Raw genomic sequence first — 16,073 nt, forward strand, 5'->3', positions numbered from 1 at the left:
TTTTTAATCTGTGGATTCATCAGAATTTCCTTTTTCGAGTTGCCTCCATCCAGAAGGGGCAGGAAGGGCACTGTTTCGAGGGAGCCCCTACCATCACGGGGAGCTCAGGAATGCAACGTTCCCAGGCAGAATTCTAGCTCCTTCTGCCCTGGGCTGCATGTGACAGCTTGTGGACATCAGACTGGAGTTGGCTCTGAGAGATTGTAAAGCTGCTGAGGGGTGGAAGATGAAAACATGCTGTGGTGCAGAGGGTGGGTAAGCTGGGGGCGGGGCTCTGCAGCCCCCTCGTCCCCACAGGCCACTGCACAGGTGGGCAGGCGGGCAGACGGGTGTCCTCCAGGAGGCCTGGGGTAGGGAGGACAGGGTGGGGCGTGTCCCTCCACTCACAGGGAGGCTGTGATCTGCACAGATAGGTAAAGCCCTCCACCCTCCATGAGAGCCACCAGCTGGGCTCTCCCAGGTTCCTTTCCAGGAGCATACAGCCCCTCTGAGGAGCCCCACGTGGGCTCCTGAAATGACTCCGAGGGTGACCTGAGTCACTCAGACTGAGCCTTCCCGGGAGCCACCTGGGCTCCAGGTAGGGCGAAGGTTTGTGCTCAGCCTGTGACGACGCAGAGGCTGGGAAGCTGAGGAGGTTCTTGCCCTATGCTAGGCACTGTTCTTAGGCCTCTACTTGTGTCATTTCACCGAGCCCGAAAAAGGGCAATGCAAGCACAGGGTCAAGCAGCTGGGAGAGTGAGAGCCGAACACTCAGACAGCTAGTTCTTCCCCAGGAGCCACAGGCCAGGACTGCTGTGCTTGCGGACCAGATCCCGTATCTATGGGACCCCAGAAGTTGCTCGCTCACTGGAGAAACTAGCCCGACAATGAACAGTTTGCTGGTTTGCTTTGAACCCGGTGTGGGGATCTGAGAAGGAGAAAGATGCACTTGGCTTTCATCCGTTGAGTTGGATGATGGATCTCAGCGACTCAGCAGTTGGGCTCAAGATCCATGATCAAGTTAGGTGTGGGAAAACCCCCTAATATGGCTCAAGATCTTGGTGGGGAAAGGCCCCCAAGTGGGTCTGCAGCACAGGAGACGTTCCCAGCCCATCTCTGCTTTCCCCCTTTTCCCAATGTGGCACCAAGACAGTCAGTTCTGCAAGCGCCTGTGTGCTGGAGTGAGGGGGAAGATGGGCTGCCTGCAAGGAGGAAGTTCAATGGAGGAGGGAGCCAGAGATGCGGGGGAACAGGTGTTGTGGCAAGGGACACATACAACCCCAGATGTCCCCGGTCTCCAGAGCTAACCACCTGGTCACTTGGTGGAGCAGGGGGACCTCCTGAGACTCTATTTTCCAGCTGGTGAGTTAGAAAGTATGCAGGCACAGTGCACACTCTGAGTGGGGGTGGCCAGGCCTACAGCACACCCCTTGGTGTACAGAGAGAGGAAGGCTGGCTCCATCTCAGCCCCGCAGGATGTGGCCAAAGGTATGAAGACCCAGTAGCTGCTCACCTCTGCCTGGGGAGGAGACTCACATTCCTGCCAAGGCCAGGCTGGATGGAAAGGCTTAAGTTCACCCCAGAAGTGATGGGATGACCAGTCTAGTGATGTCCCCAACTGGCCCCTTTTGTGCCCTCTGGGGGAGGCCCTGTCCCTTTTTCTCCTCTGCACTAGCTTTGCCAAGGACCACATCCCCTTAGAGTTGCCCCAAAGAAAGGGGGGACATGCAGAGGCTAGGAGGCTGAGTGTGCTAGGCCTTCTGGTCATGAGAAAGGCAGCCTCCACATACCTCAGGAGTGGCGGTCGAACCTGACCCTCCTGCACGTTGGAGGAGACGCGTCTATGGGGGTAAGGCTTTCTGGCACTTGTGGATGGGCTGGAGCCTGGTGGGACAGGCAGGGGGCTGGTGCAGTGGGAAGAGAACCAGGTTCCTCATGATCAGGAGGCTGGGTCTGTCTGGCCACCTCTCTGTGCTTAGTTCCCATCCAGACCAATCATCCTCCCTCACAGGGAGTGGGTTTATGGTTATTTACATGGACCCGCAGCGAAGCAAGGTCAAAGCGCAGCGTCCCTTCTTTGCTTTTATCTCACCCAGTGGCCCGGCCCCTTGCCATCTCTTTGATGACATCTCTGGGACGACAGGGCCCTGGCTCTGGGGCCCTGCCAGGCAGGGCAGGATGCTGTGGCTGAGGGTTCTCTGCAGTTGGTGGCATCTCTGACTCCCAACAGCCCCACTGACTCAGAAGCACCCATGGTGCTACTTCCCCATGTGTCAGCATGACCTTACAAGTGCTTTCTGAAGGGCCACTGGTTGGCACATCCATGGGGTGTTGGTTTCCTCCAGTGGGCAGAAAGAAATTCCTGGCTCAGATTGGCAGGAGGCACAGGGTCTGACACCTCTGAGTGACCTTGGAGAAGTCTGTGCCTATGGGCTTCTGCTGATGACTCCCAAGTGGAAGATGCCCAACCCCCTTGCAGCTCTAGCAGGCTCACCTCTATGAGGTGGGACTTCTAGCTGCTGGGATGGGATGGAGGGGGCGTCCCTGGCCCTGAAGACAGTCAGAGACCGTTTTCCCCAAATGCTGCCAGAAGTGCCACTGTTCTGCCTGTAATTCAGGGACTTCAGGAAAGGGCTCTGGGATCTTTGGTGACGTGAAGGTCATGGAGAAGTGGAGGTCAAGGACTAGACACATGCTCCTTCCAGCCGGAGTCCTGGGAAACCACACACATTCCCCAGGGTTCCAGAAGCGGAGGAGGCTTTCCTCTGCCACGTGTGGAGCTGTCCAGTTGCTATGCCCCCAGCACTAACAAACAGGAAAGTCGAGAGGAGGCCCCCTCCCTTGCCGGAAAGTGCCAAACCAAAACTTGTACCAGTCACTTCCTCCTGAATCATCTGGGGTTTAGAAGATCATTGAAGAAGGAAAGCAAGCCAGCCCCAAGGTGTGAAGCTTCTCAATCTGCCCCACCTCAGAGCTTGCTCACCCCTGTGTCCCTCAGTGCCATGGCCCATGACCCTCAGTAGACAAGAAACGTGGTGTCTTTGTCACACCTGTGTGCAGTTGCTTTCATGCTCATTCATCCCCGTCCAGACCCTTTTGGGTTCTCAGCATGAGACCTGGTTTCACACTGCTTAAGACCCTTCCTCCCTGTGCGGTGGCTCAACCCCCACATGGTCTGGCAGCTGGTGCAGCAGGAAGAGGCACAAGGAACTGGACCTCGGGTTTGCAGGGGAGCCTCCAGCAGGCTGCTTTCGAGGTAGGAACGCACTGCAGCTGGAACACCCTCAATGTCATTGAGGCCGGGAATGGGCTTGGAGAGTGTGCCCCACAGACAGGTCCTGGGTAGCCAATGCACTCTGGGCACCCCGTCATGACAGCTCAGGGGCAGGAGCCCAGGAACCACACGTGAGCCTGGACGCTGCGGGGAGATCCATACACTAAGCAACAATCAAGGAGGCAGACACGACTCTCCACAGTCCGCAAACCCTGCAACGTGGGGCCTGAATGTGGTTGTTTTGCAGAGCAGGGGCTTGCTATTGGCATTGAAAGGCGGATGGCATTTTTGAGGGGGAGGAGAAGTTGCAGAGAAAGAAGAAATCCTGAAATGACAGACAGTGGGACAGCTGTGGCCTGAACTTGGTGTTCCTGCGCCTCGGATGTGGATGTATTAATTTCCATAAATGCTAATAGCCCATTTCCCCAAGAGCTATTACTTATGTCATCTCCCCCTGGATGCGTTTCAACACAGGGAAGACAAGTGAAAAAGGAAAGGACTGCCCCCACTGGTGGGTTTCCCGTTCCCCAACCCTGACCCCACCAGGTAGCTCAGGACTGTTCCTCTAATTCAGGGTCAAGACCCCCTGCCTTCAGCCCACAACCAGGTCCCTGTCATGCCAGGAGGCAAAGAAAGTTACCACCCCAAAAATGCTGAATCACAAAGTAAGCTGAGCAGGAAAGTGGGGGTGGGGTGGGGAGGGACATCATGGCCAGGGAGGAAGGCAGGGTGCTAAGGGACTTCTCACCTGGAGACCCCCTGAGGCTGCTCTAGACAAAGTGTAGACCCCAAAAGAGCCCCTGGACAAATGCCAGGGGGAGCAGAGCCAGGGTAGGCTGCCTGGATGGCAGGGTGGAAAGGTGGGCAGGTACAGGACAGCCACTGCAGCAGGACGCGGTGCAGTAGCTGGGGCTCTGTGTCCTGCGTCCTGTGGGAGCAGCAGCAGGTAGGGGAGGTGGGGGGGGAAGAGAAGCTGAAGATGGGGTAGGGGCAGAGGGGCCCGGGTGGGGTGAGGTGTGTAGGTAGCCAGATGAACTGGTGCAGGAGGGGAGTGCCAAGGTCCTGGGGAGCAGGGCAAGATGGAGAGAGGGCGCCCATGGGGAAACGTAGGGATTGGGAGCAGAGTGGGTGGGAAGATGGGGCTAGGGACCTGAAAGGAGAGGCAGGATGAGCCTTTGAGAGAGAGATGGGGAGGACTAGGACCAGGAGCGCTCCGATGGGGGGTGCGCTGAGGCTGGGAGAGGGAATGGAAAGAGGGATGGGGGAGGGGGAGGCGAAGCTGCGGGAAAAGGAGGGGTCAGGGAGGGATGAAGTTGGGGCAGGGGTCGGGATGGGAGCTAAAAGGTCGGGCAGGCTGGCAGACAGGGCAGCCAAAGGAGGGCGGAATGGGGGAAGGGATATGATGGAGAAGGAGGTGAGCCGGCTGGAGAGGAGGTGAGGATGGAGGCGGGTGCGGGGACGCGCTGGGGACAAGGAGATGGAGAGTCAGCGCGGGCCTCGCGGTGCCCGCCGCCGCTCTCCCGGCGCACTGCAGGGGACTGCGCGGACGGCTGGGGTCTCCCCCTGCACTCACCTGGGGGCTCCAGCTCCGGATCCTCTATCCCGCTCCGGATCTTCCTTCCCGCCCTGCCCCTGCGACTTTAGCGCCCCCGAATCCCGCTTGCTCCACCAGGTTCCGCCCGCAGCATCTTCACCTCGTGGGACGCCCGGGGCCACTCCTCTTCTAGATTCTCATTGGTTGTTCTTCACGCCAGTCACACTCTTATTGGCTGAGGGATCGCCGACCATGCAAATTAGGACGGGCCCGCCGCCGCGCCGATTGGCTGGCGCTGCTGGAGCGGAGACCCTGGACTTGGGCTCTGATTGGTCCCTGCGTCCTGCTGACGTGAATGACGGAGAGCGAGTTCTTCCCTTTCCAAGGCTCCTCTAGCTGGTGGCAGCGGATCCGGCGCCCCTTGGCCGGTCCTCGGCCCGCAGGGTCTGCGGCTCTGGTGGGCACCGGCCAGCGCCGGGCCTCTGGATCCGTCGTAGAGGCACTTCCTCAGAAGCCTGGGGCTCGACGCCCGGGGGCGGGGGCGGCTGCTGCAGGCGCGTCTCCTAGGTAACACTGCCCGCCACGGGCGGAACCACGTTGGATGGCGCCGCGGGGGAGGTTGGACTCAGTCCCGAGGCTCAGCGGCCACCTAGCGGCCCGAGGCCTTGATCCCGAAGTGTATGTGGGGTGCTCCGTCCGACTCTTCTGGGGGCCCTGGGCCTGAGGGGCGCGGCAACTCGGCTAGCGCGGGGCTGTGCCCGCGTCGGTCGCATTTTCCTCCCCCTCTCCTTGACTTTTGGTGTGGTCCGGGCCGCCCGGTCCTGTAGGGTATCGGGGGCTTTTAGGGGCTCCATCTCTGCACTTTGCCCCTAGACTCCGCACCCACTGGCAGCGCTTCAGCTTCCGGCGACAGCGTGGGCTTTGCTGAGACCGCGGCATTGGCCCTCCCCTTTTCCCGTTCGGACCCCTGCTGGGGACCCCCTGCTTTGCCTGCCGACCCGACCCATCGCCGCTGCCCAGTGGAGATCTGGAGACTCCCTGACCCTCGCGGGATTCCCTGCTCCGATGGTCCTGCCTGCCTAAGGCCTACCCTGGAGCTGCTCCCGCCTTCCCCTCCGCTGTCCAGCCCGCCGACCTTCTGACCGCCTCCGAGCTCCCCACTTGGGCCCTTGTGCTCTTGAGAACCCCAGTGCTCTGTCTCCTGCTGCCTTCTTCAGACCCTGCACATTTCTTTCATGTCTGTCTCTATAGAAGACAGATGCCTTCGCAGCCCTGGTCCTGCCTTCACTGTCGCACTGTGTGATTTTGACTGAAGCGCAGGTGGGAAGTCTCACAAGCTTGTGTATTGGAAAAGGTGTACTTTAGATGATTGTGCCGTCGCCGCCAGTTCCAAGCCGGGTCTCCATCACAGCTCCCTGCACCCTCCTCTCCTCTGTGATTTTCATAGGTCACAACCACCTCTTTTGTGTGCTAACTTGTATCCTGTGTTTCTGCCTCCCTTCAGATACATTCCTTGAGGTCATCGTGGTTGTCTGCAGTGTTCTCCAGGGCCTGGCACAGGGTAGGTACTCAAAGAACACTCCTTGAAAGAGGAATTCCAGGCAGGGCTTAATTAGACTTCTGCTTACTCTAGCGGGGCGGGGGGGGGGGGAGGATTTCTTCTCAAGTGGTGCATTTGGTAAAGAATCTGCCTGCCAATGCAGGAGATGCGAGTTTGACCCCAGGGTCTGGTAGATTTCCTGAAGTCGGAAATGGCAACCCACCCAGCATTCTTGCCTGGGAAATCTCATGGGCAGAGGAGCCTGGCAGGCTACAGTCCGTGGGGTCACAAAGAGTTGGACACGACTGAATACATACACACATGCACTTGGTGTCTACTCTCAAAAAAGCTCCCGAGCTTTCAAGGTTCAGGAAGGCCAGATCTCTTTTGCGTTTGGGAGGGAAGCTTCCTTGTGCCCGGGAAGTTCCTTGTGGCTCCTGTCCCTCCCTTTCCTTGGTGAATCACTGCTGATGAGACCTCAGCCCAGCTGATCACTTCAGTGCCTGGGTCCCTCCTCTTCTCCTCCCCCCACCAACCCCTTGCCAAAAAGGGAGACTGGGTTAGGCTTGTCTTCTCTGGGCTGCTCAGGCTTGTCCCCTAGTCTTTGTCCTACTGGTTATTTAGATTCTTGAAGACAGGGTATTTGACAGTCCGCTTCACTGTACTGGGACAGAACAGGTGCTTGGTGAATATTTGTTGATCAGGTAGGTCTGCAGAAGCAAAGACTTCCAGGGAGCTTCAGAGGCCCCCCTCCTTTTGTAGGTGGGAGGCAGATGCTGGGAGGGCAGAGACTTTGCAGAAGTCAGAGAGGAGAGCAAGGATCAGCCCAGGCTCCTCGACCTCTTTGCTCTCACTTTACCCTTGAGGGCTTCTCCTGGCCTTGGTGGGCAGAGGGGCTGGCATAGGTTATAATGGCTTTGATGTTTGTACGACTAGCTATATGGTTTCAGGCTGGCTGTTTAACCTCAGGATCTCACTTTTCACATCTGTAGGAATGGGACAGTAGTGGTACTTATCTTCGAGTTATTGGAATAGCAAATATGAAAATGTGAGTGCCTGGCTCATGATAAGGACTCAGTAAAAGTTGGTGCCTTTTCTTCCCCCTTCCTCTGGAGAGGCCCTTGTATCGTTTTCTTGGGCTCAAAGCACGGGACCCTCCTAGTTTTCTCTTTATGGTTCATCTGGCCCCAAAGGCCCTTCTGCCTTCCTCCGCAGCTTTCTTCATTCCTCTCCAGCATAATTGAATGATTTACTTAATCATTAGAAAGGTTTACACTGAGGACCTAGTCCTGACCTCATGGAGCTCAGTCCCTGCAGGACGACAGTGACCATGTAGCCTGGAGAAGCTGGGTGACTCTTCTGTGATAGGGTCCCGTGTGAGGGGGTATGTATGGATGGAGCTGCTTTCCTGGGGAGGTGGCACCAGAGGAAGACTCATCCAGGGGTGCTTGTGGCTGTCAAGGGGGATAGAGGGCGTGCTGAATGGGAGGAACTGAAGCAAGGGCAGGATGGAGTGTACAGGAGTGTGGGCCGGGTGAGAGCCGTTTGGGGCACTGGGTGGGGGGTGCAGGCGGGAGGGGAAGAGCTCTGTGTGTAATGGAGCCCCTGGGACTGTCCAGGCTCCTACTCCCAGGAGCCTGTGTCTCAGGAGTCACCTCTCCCTCCATCACCCACTCCAGTAGTCACTCCATCTCCACCACCTGCCTTCACCTTCCTGGCTCAGAGCTTTGATCTTGGGAGACCTGCCTTTCATCCCAGCGCGTCTCCTGCAGTGCCATCCTGTCATCGCAACCGGTCCTGGCAAATGTGGTATTGGGTCCCCTTGTCACCCAGGGAAGTGGGGGGATGCACTAGGTTAGGGATCTGGGGCGAGGGAGCCACCTACAAAAGGGGCACTGTCCTGGAGCCAGGAAACACTGCCACTGGGGCCTCCTTCCAGAGGGTGTTTCCCTACATGTGCTTCTGAGGCAGAAAGGGCTTTGCTGTAGAGTTACCCCCCAGTCTGTGAAGGCCCTCACTTTGCAGGAATAAACCTCTCAATTTTATAACTAATGTCAATGATGAAACATTTCCTTGAAAAAGAGAAAAACTGGGGAGACAAGTTTATTGAAACTTCAGTTTCAGGGCTGAATTGATTGAGCTCTGATTGTAAATGCGGTATCAAGGCCCCAGGAGAGTAGGTTTCCTTCTGCAAGCAGTGGGCCAGGGAGTAGGTCAGTACAGGACAGCTGATACGTGTTCTGACCAAAAGCACAGAAGCCTGCTGGGTGCAGAAGCACAGAGGAGCTGGCCCTGGGAGACAGCCTGTCCAGAGGGTGCCGTGGCTGGGGTCCCAGTGAAGACACACACAGTGTATGTCATCTCTGAGACCAGCCCCGAAGCCCTCGGGCCAGAACTGGGGAGGGTAGTTCTGCAAAACAAGTGGTATTGAGCAGACAAACATAACCCACAGAGGAAAAACCCCACATAAACCGGTGTGTGTGCCTTACTGTTCATACAGTAACAGTCTGGATCTGGAGGCTCAAGGAGATGTATGCAGGGTCGGGGTGGTGTTCCAATGGGGGCCGGACCCCACACTGAAGCCCACCGGGTGTGGGAGAGCGTCTCAGGGGGGCCAGTCGCATTCATACCTCCAGGGCCCCCCTGCATTCCCAGCACAGCCTGTGAATGTGGAGGGTGGGCCAGCTGCCTGAAGCCCTGTATTTCAAGTCCCTTTAGAGCAACCTTTCTCCAGCTTTTTAGTGTCATGCTGCTTTATGCTTTAAAAAATGATTGAGGACTCCAAATAACTTCCTAAAATGTGAGTGACGCCTACCAACATTTATTGTTGAGAAATGTCGACAGTGTTATTAATTCATTTAAAAACAGTAGACCTAGTACTCTTGCCTGGAAAATCCCATGGACGGAGGAGCCTGGTAGGCTGCAGTCCATGGGGTCGCTAAGAGTTGGACACGACTGAGTGACTTCACTTTCACTTTTCACTTTCATACATTGGAGAAGGAAATGGCAACCCACTCCCGTGTTCTTCCATGGAGAATCCCAGAGATGGCGGAGCCTGGTGGGCTGCCGTCTATGGGGTCGCACAGAGTCAGACACGACTGAAGCGACTTAGCAGCAGCAGCAGCAGCAGACCTGTTACATATTAATATAAAAATATATTTTTTTAATGAAAGCCAGCCATGTTTTCTGAAACAAAAACATTACCAAGAAGAGTGGGGTTGTTTTGTGTGTTTGTTTGTTTTTGAAATATTTATTTATTTGGCTGTGCTGGGTCTTAGTTGCAGCATGTGGGATCTAGTTCCCTGACCAGGGATCAAACCCCCAGCATTAGGCACACAGAGTCTTAGCCACTGGACTACCAGAGAAGGCCTTTTTTGGGTTTTTGCTTTGTTTTTGTTTTGCATAATTGAATCCCAGTGGGCACTGCTTCTCTGTTGAGTCTGTTGTCATTTTGCTTGAAGGATTTGAAGGAGACGCAGATGGGTGGACGGGGAGCCCTTAGAGAACTGTGGATATTCTGCTTCTGTGCTGTACCCAAACCCACAAGCAATCGTTCCTTAAGGGTTTCTCACAAGCAGAGCAGAGTTTGACACCCTGTCTGAAAACTTTCACACTGTTACATTGAATCCTCTGGTTTGCATCACACTTTGGGTGGATTGTTCCCCATGCAAGATTTTACATCATTGTGCTTATTCTCTCAGACAATAACTGCTTCTGAGTTAGGCAGATCTTCCAAATATTGACACGTCTACTCACACAATTTCAAAAGCTCACTTTTCGTTACCAGCACTACCCCTCTTGTCAGGAAAGTCTTCAAGAGTTATGAAGCTGTCAGGCTCGCAGTGGAGGGCACAGATTTTCCCAATTCTGAATTTTGCCTGAAAGCTCAGTTTTTATGAGTTTACCTTGAAGTGACAGGTTCATTTTGTTCAGACTGTGTTTGAAGCTCCCAGTTCTGAATCACCATTGTTTGTCTCTGAGCTGTTCTTTTAGTAAGAATGGTGTTGCTGAGTGCAGGAAGGAGGCAGTTTAACTCACAGCCCAGCGATCATGCCCAGCTTACCCCGGGGTGACCCTGGCCCTTCATTTGGCAGCAGAAATGCTTTTTGTGCTTCACCTCCTTTCATCACAGAATGTTAAAAGCACGCATCCTCAAGGGTCAAATCAAGATGTAATGAAATCCATAGTTTGCACAGCCTCCCCAGGGACCTTATTAAGCGAAGCTGCTGGATTCTGTGCCGTGAGGGGTGAAGAGCACAGGGTGGCTGGTGGGCTTTGGTTGCCGTTGTCTTGGGAGGTGATGAGGCCCTAGTAGCTTCACCCACCATTGCCTTGGCACTATCAGCACAAATGCCAACCCAGTGAAAGACTCAGGTGGCATCTGGAGGTTATGAAAATAGCTCTGAGCCTCTGGAGCCCTTGACCACCTCCGAGAACCTTGGGGCTTTGTGGACTGCATTTAGAGACCTATTGTCTTAGAAGACCAAACCCACTGCCCTTTCTCCTTGCTGGCCATTTTAGGAGAATTTGGCCTCTTATTAAGGCCAAGGGCTTAAGATTCTCTTTCAGCTGAAGACAGTCTCGAGATCCTCGTCTGCCGGAAGGCAGATAAAATCTTGAATGAGCCAGGTTGCCAAGACACCCTGAACACTCAGTCTGTCCCCACCTGGCTCCACCAGCAGGACTGTCTGTGGCTCGGCTGTCCTGGGGGCCAGACTCCAGGGTCCCCTTGAGCCAGGGCTCTCCTGGTGACGTCTGGACCGCTGGCCTTGCTCCCACGCTGCCTGCCTTTTTGTATGTGTCTCAAGGTGGCCACTCCTATGGTGTCCCCCTTGGCAGCTCCGAGCTGATGGCCTCTCTGCTCCGAAGGCCCCAGAGGAGAGTGTTCTTGCAACAGAACCAGCAGAAGCTCTGAGCTCACATCTTATTGGCTCTGAGTAGGTCATGCCCCCCAGGCCCCTCTAAGAACCCCAGTTCCCAAGGCCTGGTGCCCTTGTGCAGGGCTCCACCTCTGCAGCTGGACAGAGCGTGTGGCCATCCCTAAACCAGTCACTGAGGCTGGGGTAGGCATGCTCTGATTGGCCAGGCAAGGTGGCATGGATGCCAGTCCTCGGCTGCAGTGGGGGTTGGGGAGGTCAGAGTGTGGGTCACAGGGTGGTAGTTCCCCTGGCATTAGTGGGAGGTTCTCTAAGCACTGGGCCCTCGTAACGCTCTTATTTATTTGAACACAAATGGTGCAGGTAATCCCAGAGGCCCCAGGGACCCGGGGACCAGCAGAATGCACGACTGGCACAGGATCTTTGACCAAAACCTGCTGGTCCCTCCGCACCCACAGAGAGCACGCCAGCCTCTGAAGGAATCGACGGCGTTTCAGTGTGTCCTGAAGTGGCTTGATGGCCCGCTAATTAAGCAGGTAAAGAAACCGACTCTTTAATGTCAAATGCTTGCTTTCACCGCTGTGAGCTGAGACAGTATCGATTTTCACGTGTTTATCTGAGTCTTTCACTGTGCCCATCACCCTGGGCGGTGGCAGCATTTGGAGGCAAAGTGGCCCATCAGCAAAGAGGGTATGTGATTCAGCGACTCAGTCAGCACTTTTGACCCTGACTCAAGGCTTCTTGCTGCCTACAGTGGAGCAATCCAAAAACCCGGATAATTCGATTTCCTAAATTATTTCCTGGCCAGGTTGTTTGCAAGGGCTGGCCTTGTGTGTGGCTCAGCACGGCCTGGGGGTTAGAACTGCAGGGGTGGAGCTCTGGGCATCCTGGGAGATGTGAGGTGGAGGTACCACCACCTTTGCACGCTCAGGCCCTCGTTTTGGGGCCCTGTGTCCATCTCTGCCCTCAGCTGCCAGGGAACCTGCCAGAAAAGCTGGTGTTTATGTGCCTCCACAGAACACCCATGTGATCGTACTATTCTGGGGAGGCCCAGGGTTCTGGGGGGACGCACAGGAAGGATCCAGGCCTGCCACTGTGAGCATGCGGCTTGTGGGGTTTGGCTTGGCGAGACCGTATCTTCTTCCTCTGCATCTGGCAGAGCAATTCTCCTTACATTCAGAGTTGTCTGAGCACTAGGTCTGAGAATAACCTACTATTGTTAAATCGCTCACATCCTGCATCATCACTTCAAACCCTGTGATTGAGCACCTACTGTGTGCTTGCCTCTGTGTAGATACTGCGGTGATTACTGCTCTTACAGCTTTGTTTTATTTTTTGGCCACACTGCATGCCATATAGGATCCCAATTCCCCAGCCAGGGATCGAACCCATGCCTACTACATTGGAAGCGCAGAGGCTTAACCACTGGACTTCCAGAGACGTCCCCAACAACTTTACTTGTTAGCGCTTCACTTGTGTTGGTTCACTTCATCCTCACGACAGCCCTACGAAGCAGGTAGCATCATAACCCCCGCTTTACAGAAGAGGAAGCAACACGAGTGACGTGGAGTCAGATGCCTAGAGTAACACAGCTCCAGCCGGCCAGCTGGGACTCCAAGCTGGGGAGACCAGCTCCAGCAGCTCTGCCTCCAGGGACTCACGGGCTAGTAGACAGCAGTTGTCTCTTGCCTAGGAATTTTACAAAGGAAATTTATTTTCCTATTTTACTTTATTAATGCATTTTAACTTGTTTTTGAAAAGCTAATTCCCATAGCTCAAAATTCAAGGGGGCACACAAGGTAAGTGTATTGTCCTATGGTTGTCTCATCCTGGATATAGCCGGTATTTACCTATTTTCTGTACAACCTTTCAGACATTCTAAGTAACCACAACAAATAAATATACTTGTATATTTTTCTCTTTTTTTGGCATGAATGGTAGCTTATTGCTATATTCTATATCTTAAAAAATATTCTTAACAGTATGAATTATACGTTGGTAAATGTAGATCATTTTTACTTCCTTCCCAAAGATAAAGTCAATACTTTCATGAAAGTCACATAATTGGGTTTCCATTCAGGGATTTCTGGGAGAGAAAAGATCAAAATGAGACCTTTTGAAAAACAAAATAAACAAAAACAACCTCCCCCCCATATATGTTCTAGACTGTTCATTCTAGACTGTCATTTCATGAAGAATTTCTTATTCTTCCTTAAGACAGCATAGCTTTTCCTATATGAATGACCTGTCATCCATTCATTAGGTCCTTCCTTAAAATGACCACTTGTTCTGACTCCAGGTGTTTGCTTTTATAGACATTATGATAATGGATAATGTCATTGAAATAATTTTTAAAAATGTACAGTGTCTGTAGAATAGAGTCATACATTAAAAGCTAACATTTAAAACCCACTTATAAGTTGTTTATAAAAAAATCACAGTTTAAACATGAAGATATTAAATATATGTCTTCAAACCATATGTATGAAAGGAAAACAATGGAAAAAAAGATACCCATGTAAACTCTAAGCATTAGAAAGCTTTGTGGCTGTACTAATTTCAGACAAAGTAGAGTTCAAGGTGAAGCATGTATCACCAGAGATAAAGGGACATCTCATGCTGACAGTGATGGTCAGGAAGATGCGATGGCCCTAAATGTGTGTGCTCCTGTGATGGGAGCCCCCAAAGTCACCCCCAGGTGTGGTGATTGACTAGGAGGACTTGACATGACTCAGCACATAGTCATCTTCAAAGGAAAGATTTGTTTTGGTGAAAAAATAGAGTAAGATCAGCCAAGGGAAAGGCATATGGGAGGCAGTGGGTATGAACGCCCAGGGTCCTCTGCCATGGGATTCCCACAAGACATACTCCAGCAACGAGCTGGGACAATACCTGGGACATCCTGCCAACCAAGGAAGCTTGTCAGAGACTCAGTGCCAATAGGTTGTAAAAAAACCTCAGGGCTTTTTGGGAACTGGTCATGTAGATACACTCTGCCTAGCATGTAGTAGGATTCCAGAGTTCCAGAAGGAAAGCAAGTGATCAGCATAAATCACTTTGTACAAGAAGTTTAGTACTGGTAAGCCATTCCAATCCATTAGGGTGGTGGTGAAGTCTGTGTCCCCAGACTGCAAACTCCAGCCAAGGGCCAGACCTGTAAGCCAGCATTTTAAAGACTAACTGGCCTGCTATTTTATCTCGTTTGTGCCCAGCACCCAGTAGCACAGCTTTCAAATCTCTGTAGCAAAGTTTGTAGAACCAAAGGGAACTGCATTTAGATTCACCTTTATAATTAGAGGCTTTTAACTCTCTCAATACACAGAAGAACTGTACAAAAAAGATCTTCACGACCCAGATAATCACGATGGTGTGATCACTGACCTAGAGCCAGACATCCTGGAATGTGAAGTCAAGTGGGCCTTAGAAAACATCACTACGAACAAAGCTAGTGGAGGTGATGGAATTCCAGTTGAGCTATTCCAAATCCTGAAAGATGATGCTGTGAAAGTGCTGCACTCAATATGCCATCAAATTTGGAAAACTCAGCAGTGGCCACAGGACTGGAAAAGGTCAGTTTTCATTCCAATCCCAAAGAAAGGCAATGCCAAAGAATGCTCAAACTACCGCACAATTGCACTCATCTCACACGCTAGTAAAGTAATGCTCAAAATTCTCGAAGCCAGGCTTCAGCAATATGTGAACCGTGAACTTCCTGATGTTCAAGCTGGTTTTAGAAAAGGCAGAGGAACCAGAGATCAAATTGCCAACATCCGCTGGATCATGGAAAAAGCAAGAGAGTTCCAGATGGAAAAGCATCTATTTCTGCCCTATTGAGTATGCCAAAGCCTTTGACTGTGTGGATCACAATAAACTGTGGAAAATTCTGAAAGAGATGGAAATACCAGACCACCTGATCTGCCTCTTGAGAAATCTGTATGCAGGTCAGGAAGCAACAGTTAGAACTGGACATGGAACAACAGACTGGTTCCCAATAGTAAAAGGAGTTCGTCAAGGCTGTATACTGTCACCCTGTTTATTTAACTTCTATGCAGAGTACATCATGAGAAACGCTGGACTGGAAGAAACACAAGCTGGAATCAAGATTGCCGGGAGAAATATCAATAACCTCAGATATGCAGATGACACCACCCTTATGGCAGAAAGTGAAGAGGAACTAAAAAGCCTCTTGATGAAAGTGAAAGTGGAGAGTGAAAAAGTTGGCTTAAAGCTCAACATTCAGAAAATGAAGATCATGGCATCCAGTCCCACCACTTCATGGGAAATAGATGGGGAAACAGTGGAAACAGTGTCAGACTTTATTTTTCTGGGCTCCAAAATCACTGCAGATGGTGACTGCAGCCATGAAATTAAAAGACGCTTACTCCTTGGAAGGAAAGTTATGACCAACCTAGATAGCATCAAAAGCAGAGACGTTACTTTGCCAACAAAGGTTCATCTAGTCAAGGCTATGGTTTTTCCAGTAGTCATGTATGGATGTGAGAGTTGGACTGTGAAGAAGTCTGAGCACTGAAGAATTGATGCTTTTGAACTGTGGTGTTGGAGAAGACTCTTGAGAGTCCCTTGGACTGCAAGGAGATCCAACCTATCCATTCTGAAGGAGATCAGCCCTGGGATTTCTTTGGAAGGAATGATGCTAAAGCTGAAACTCCAGTACTTTGGCCACCTCATATGAAGAGTTGACTCATTGGAAAAGACTCTGATGCTGGGAGGGATTGGGGGCAAGAGGAGAAGGGGACGACAGAGGATGAGATGGCTGGATGGCATCACTGACTCGATGGACGTGAGTCTGAGTGAACTCCAGGTGTTGGTGATGGACCGGGAGGCCTGGCGTGCTGCGATTCATGGGGT

At 52.6% G+C, this 16,073-nt stretch overlaps 2 protein-coding genes across 11 annotated transcripts in view; one reads left to right on the forward strand and one right to left on the reverse strand.

Moving 5' to 3' along the window:
• Positions 1-4,971, reverse strand: part of KCNAB2 (potassium voltage-gated channel subfamily A regulatory beta subunit 2) — a 96,065-nt gene extending 91,094 nt beyond the window's left edge. The window contains exon 1 of one of the 5 annotated variants that reach the window (XM_027565088.1): positions 4,827-4,925. The gene's annotated coding sequence lies outside the window, so the exon portion shown is untranslated. Of the gene's footprint in view, positions 1-4,826 lie in introns of all 5 variants that reach the window. The other 4 variants (XM_027565091.1, XM_027565090.1, XM_027565083.1 and 1 more) reach the window with 4 other exon arrangements.
• Positions 4,972-5,147: 176 nt separating this feature from the next.
• Positions 5,148-16,073, forward strand: part of NPHP4 (nephrocystin 4) — a 138,284-nt gene continuing 127,358 nt past the window's right edge. For 2 of the 6 annotated variants that reach the window (XM_027565077.1, XM_027565082.1), the window contains exons 1-3: positions 5,151-5,354; positions 6,292-6,348; positions 11,568-11,740. In XM_027565077.1, the coding sequence (XP_027420878.1) occupies positions 11,606-11,740 (135 nt within the window). In that variant the 5' untranslated portion in view covers positions 5,151-5,354; positions 6,292-6,348; positions 11,568-11,605. Of the gene's footprint in view, positions 5,355-5,572; positions 6,108-6,291; positions 6,349-9,658; positions 11,265-11,567; positions 11,741-16,073 lie in introns of those variants that run through there. The other 4 variants (XR_003514948.1, XM_027565081.1, XM_027565078.1 and 1 more) reach the window with 4 other exon arrangements.

This window comes from Bos indicus x Bos taurus, chromosome 16, assembly GCF_003369695.1.
Source record: "Bos indicus x Bos taurus breed Angus x Brahman F1 hybrid chromosome 16, Bos_hybrid_MaternalHap_v2.0, whole genome shotgun sequence".
Taxonomy (NCBI): domain Eukaryota; kingdom Metazoa; phylum Chordata; class Mammalia; order Artiodactyla; family Bovidae; genus Bos; species Bos indicus x Bos taurus.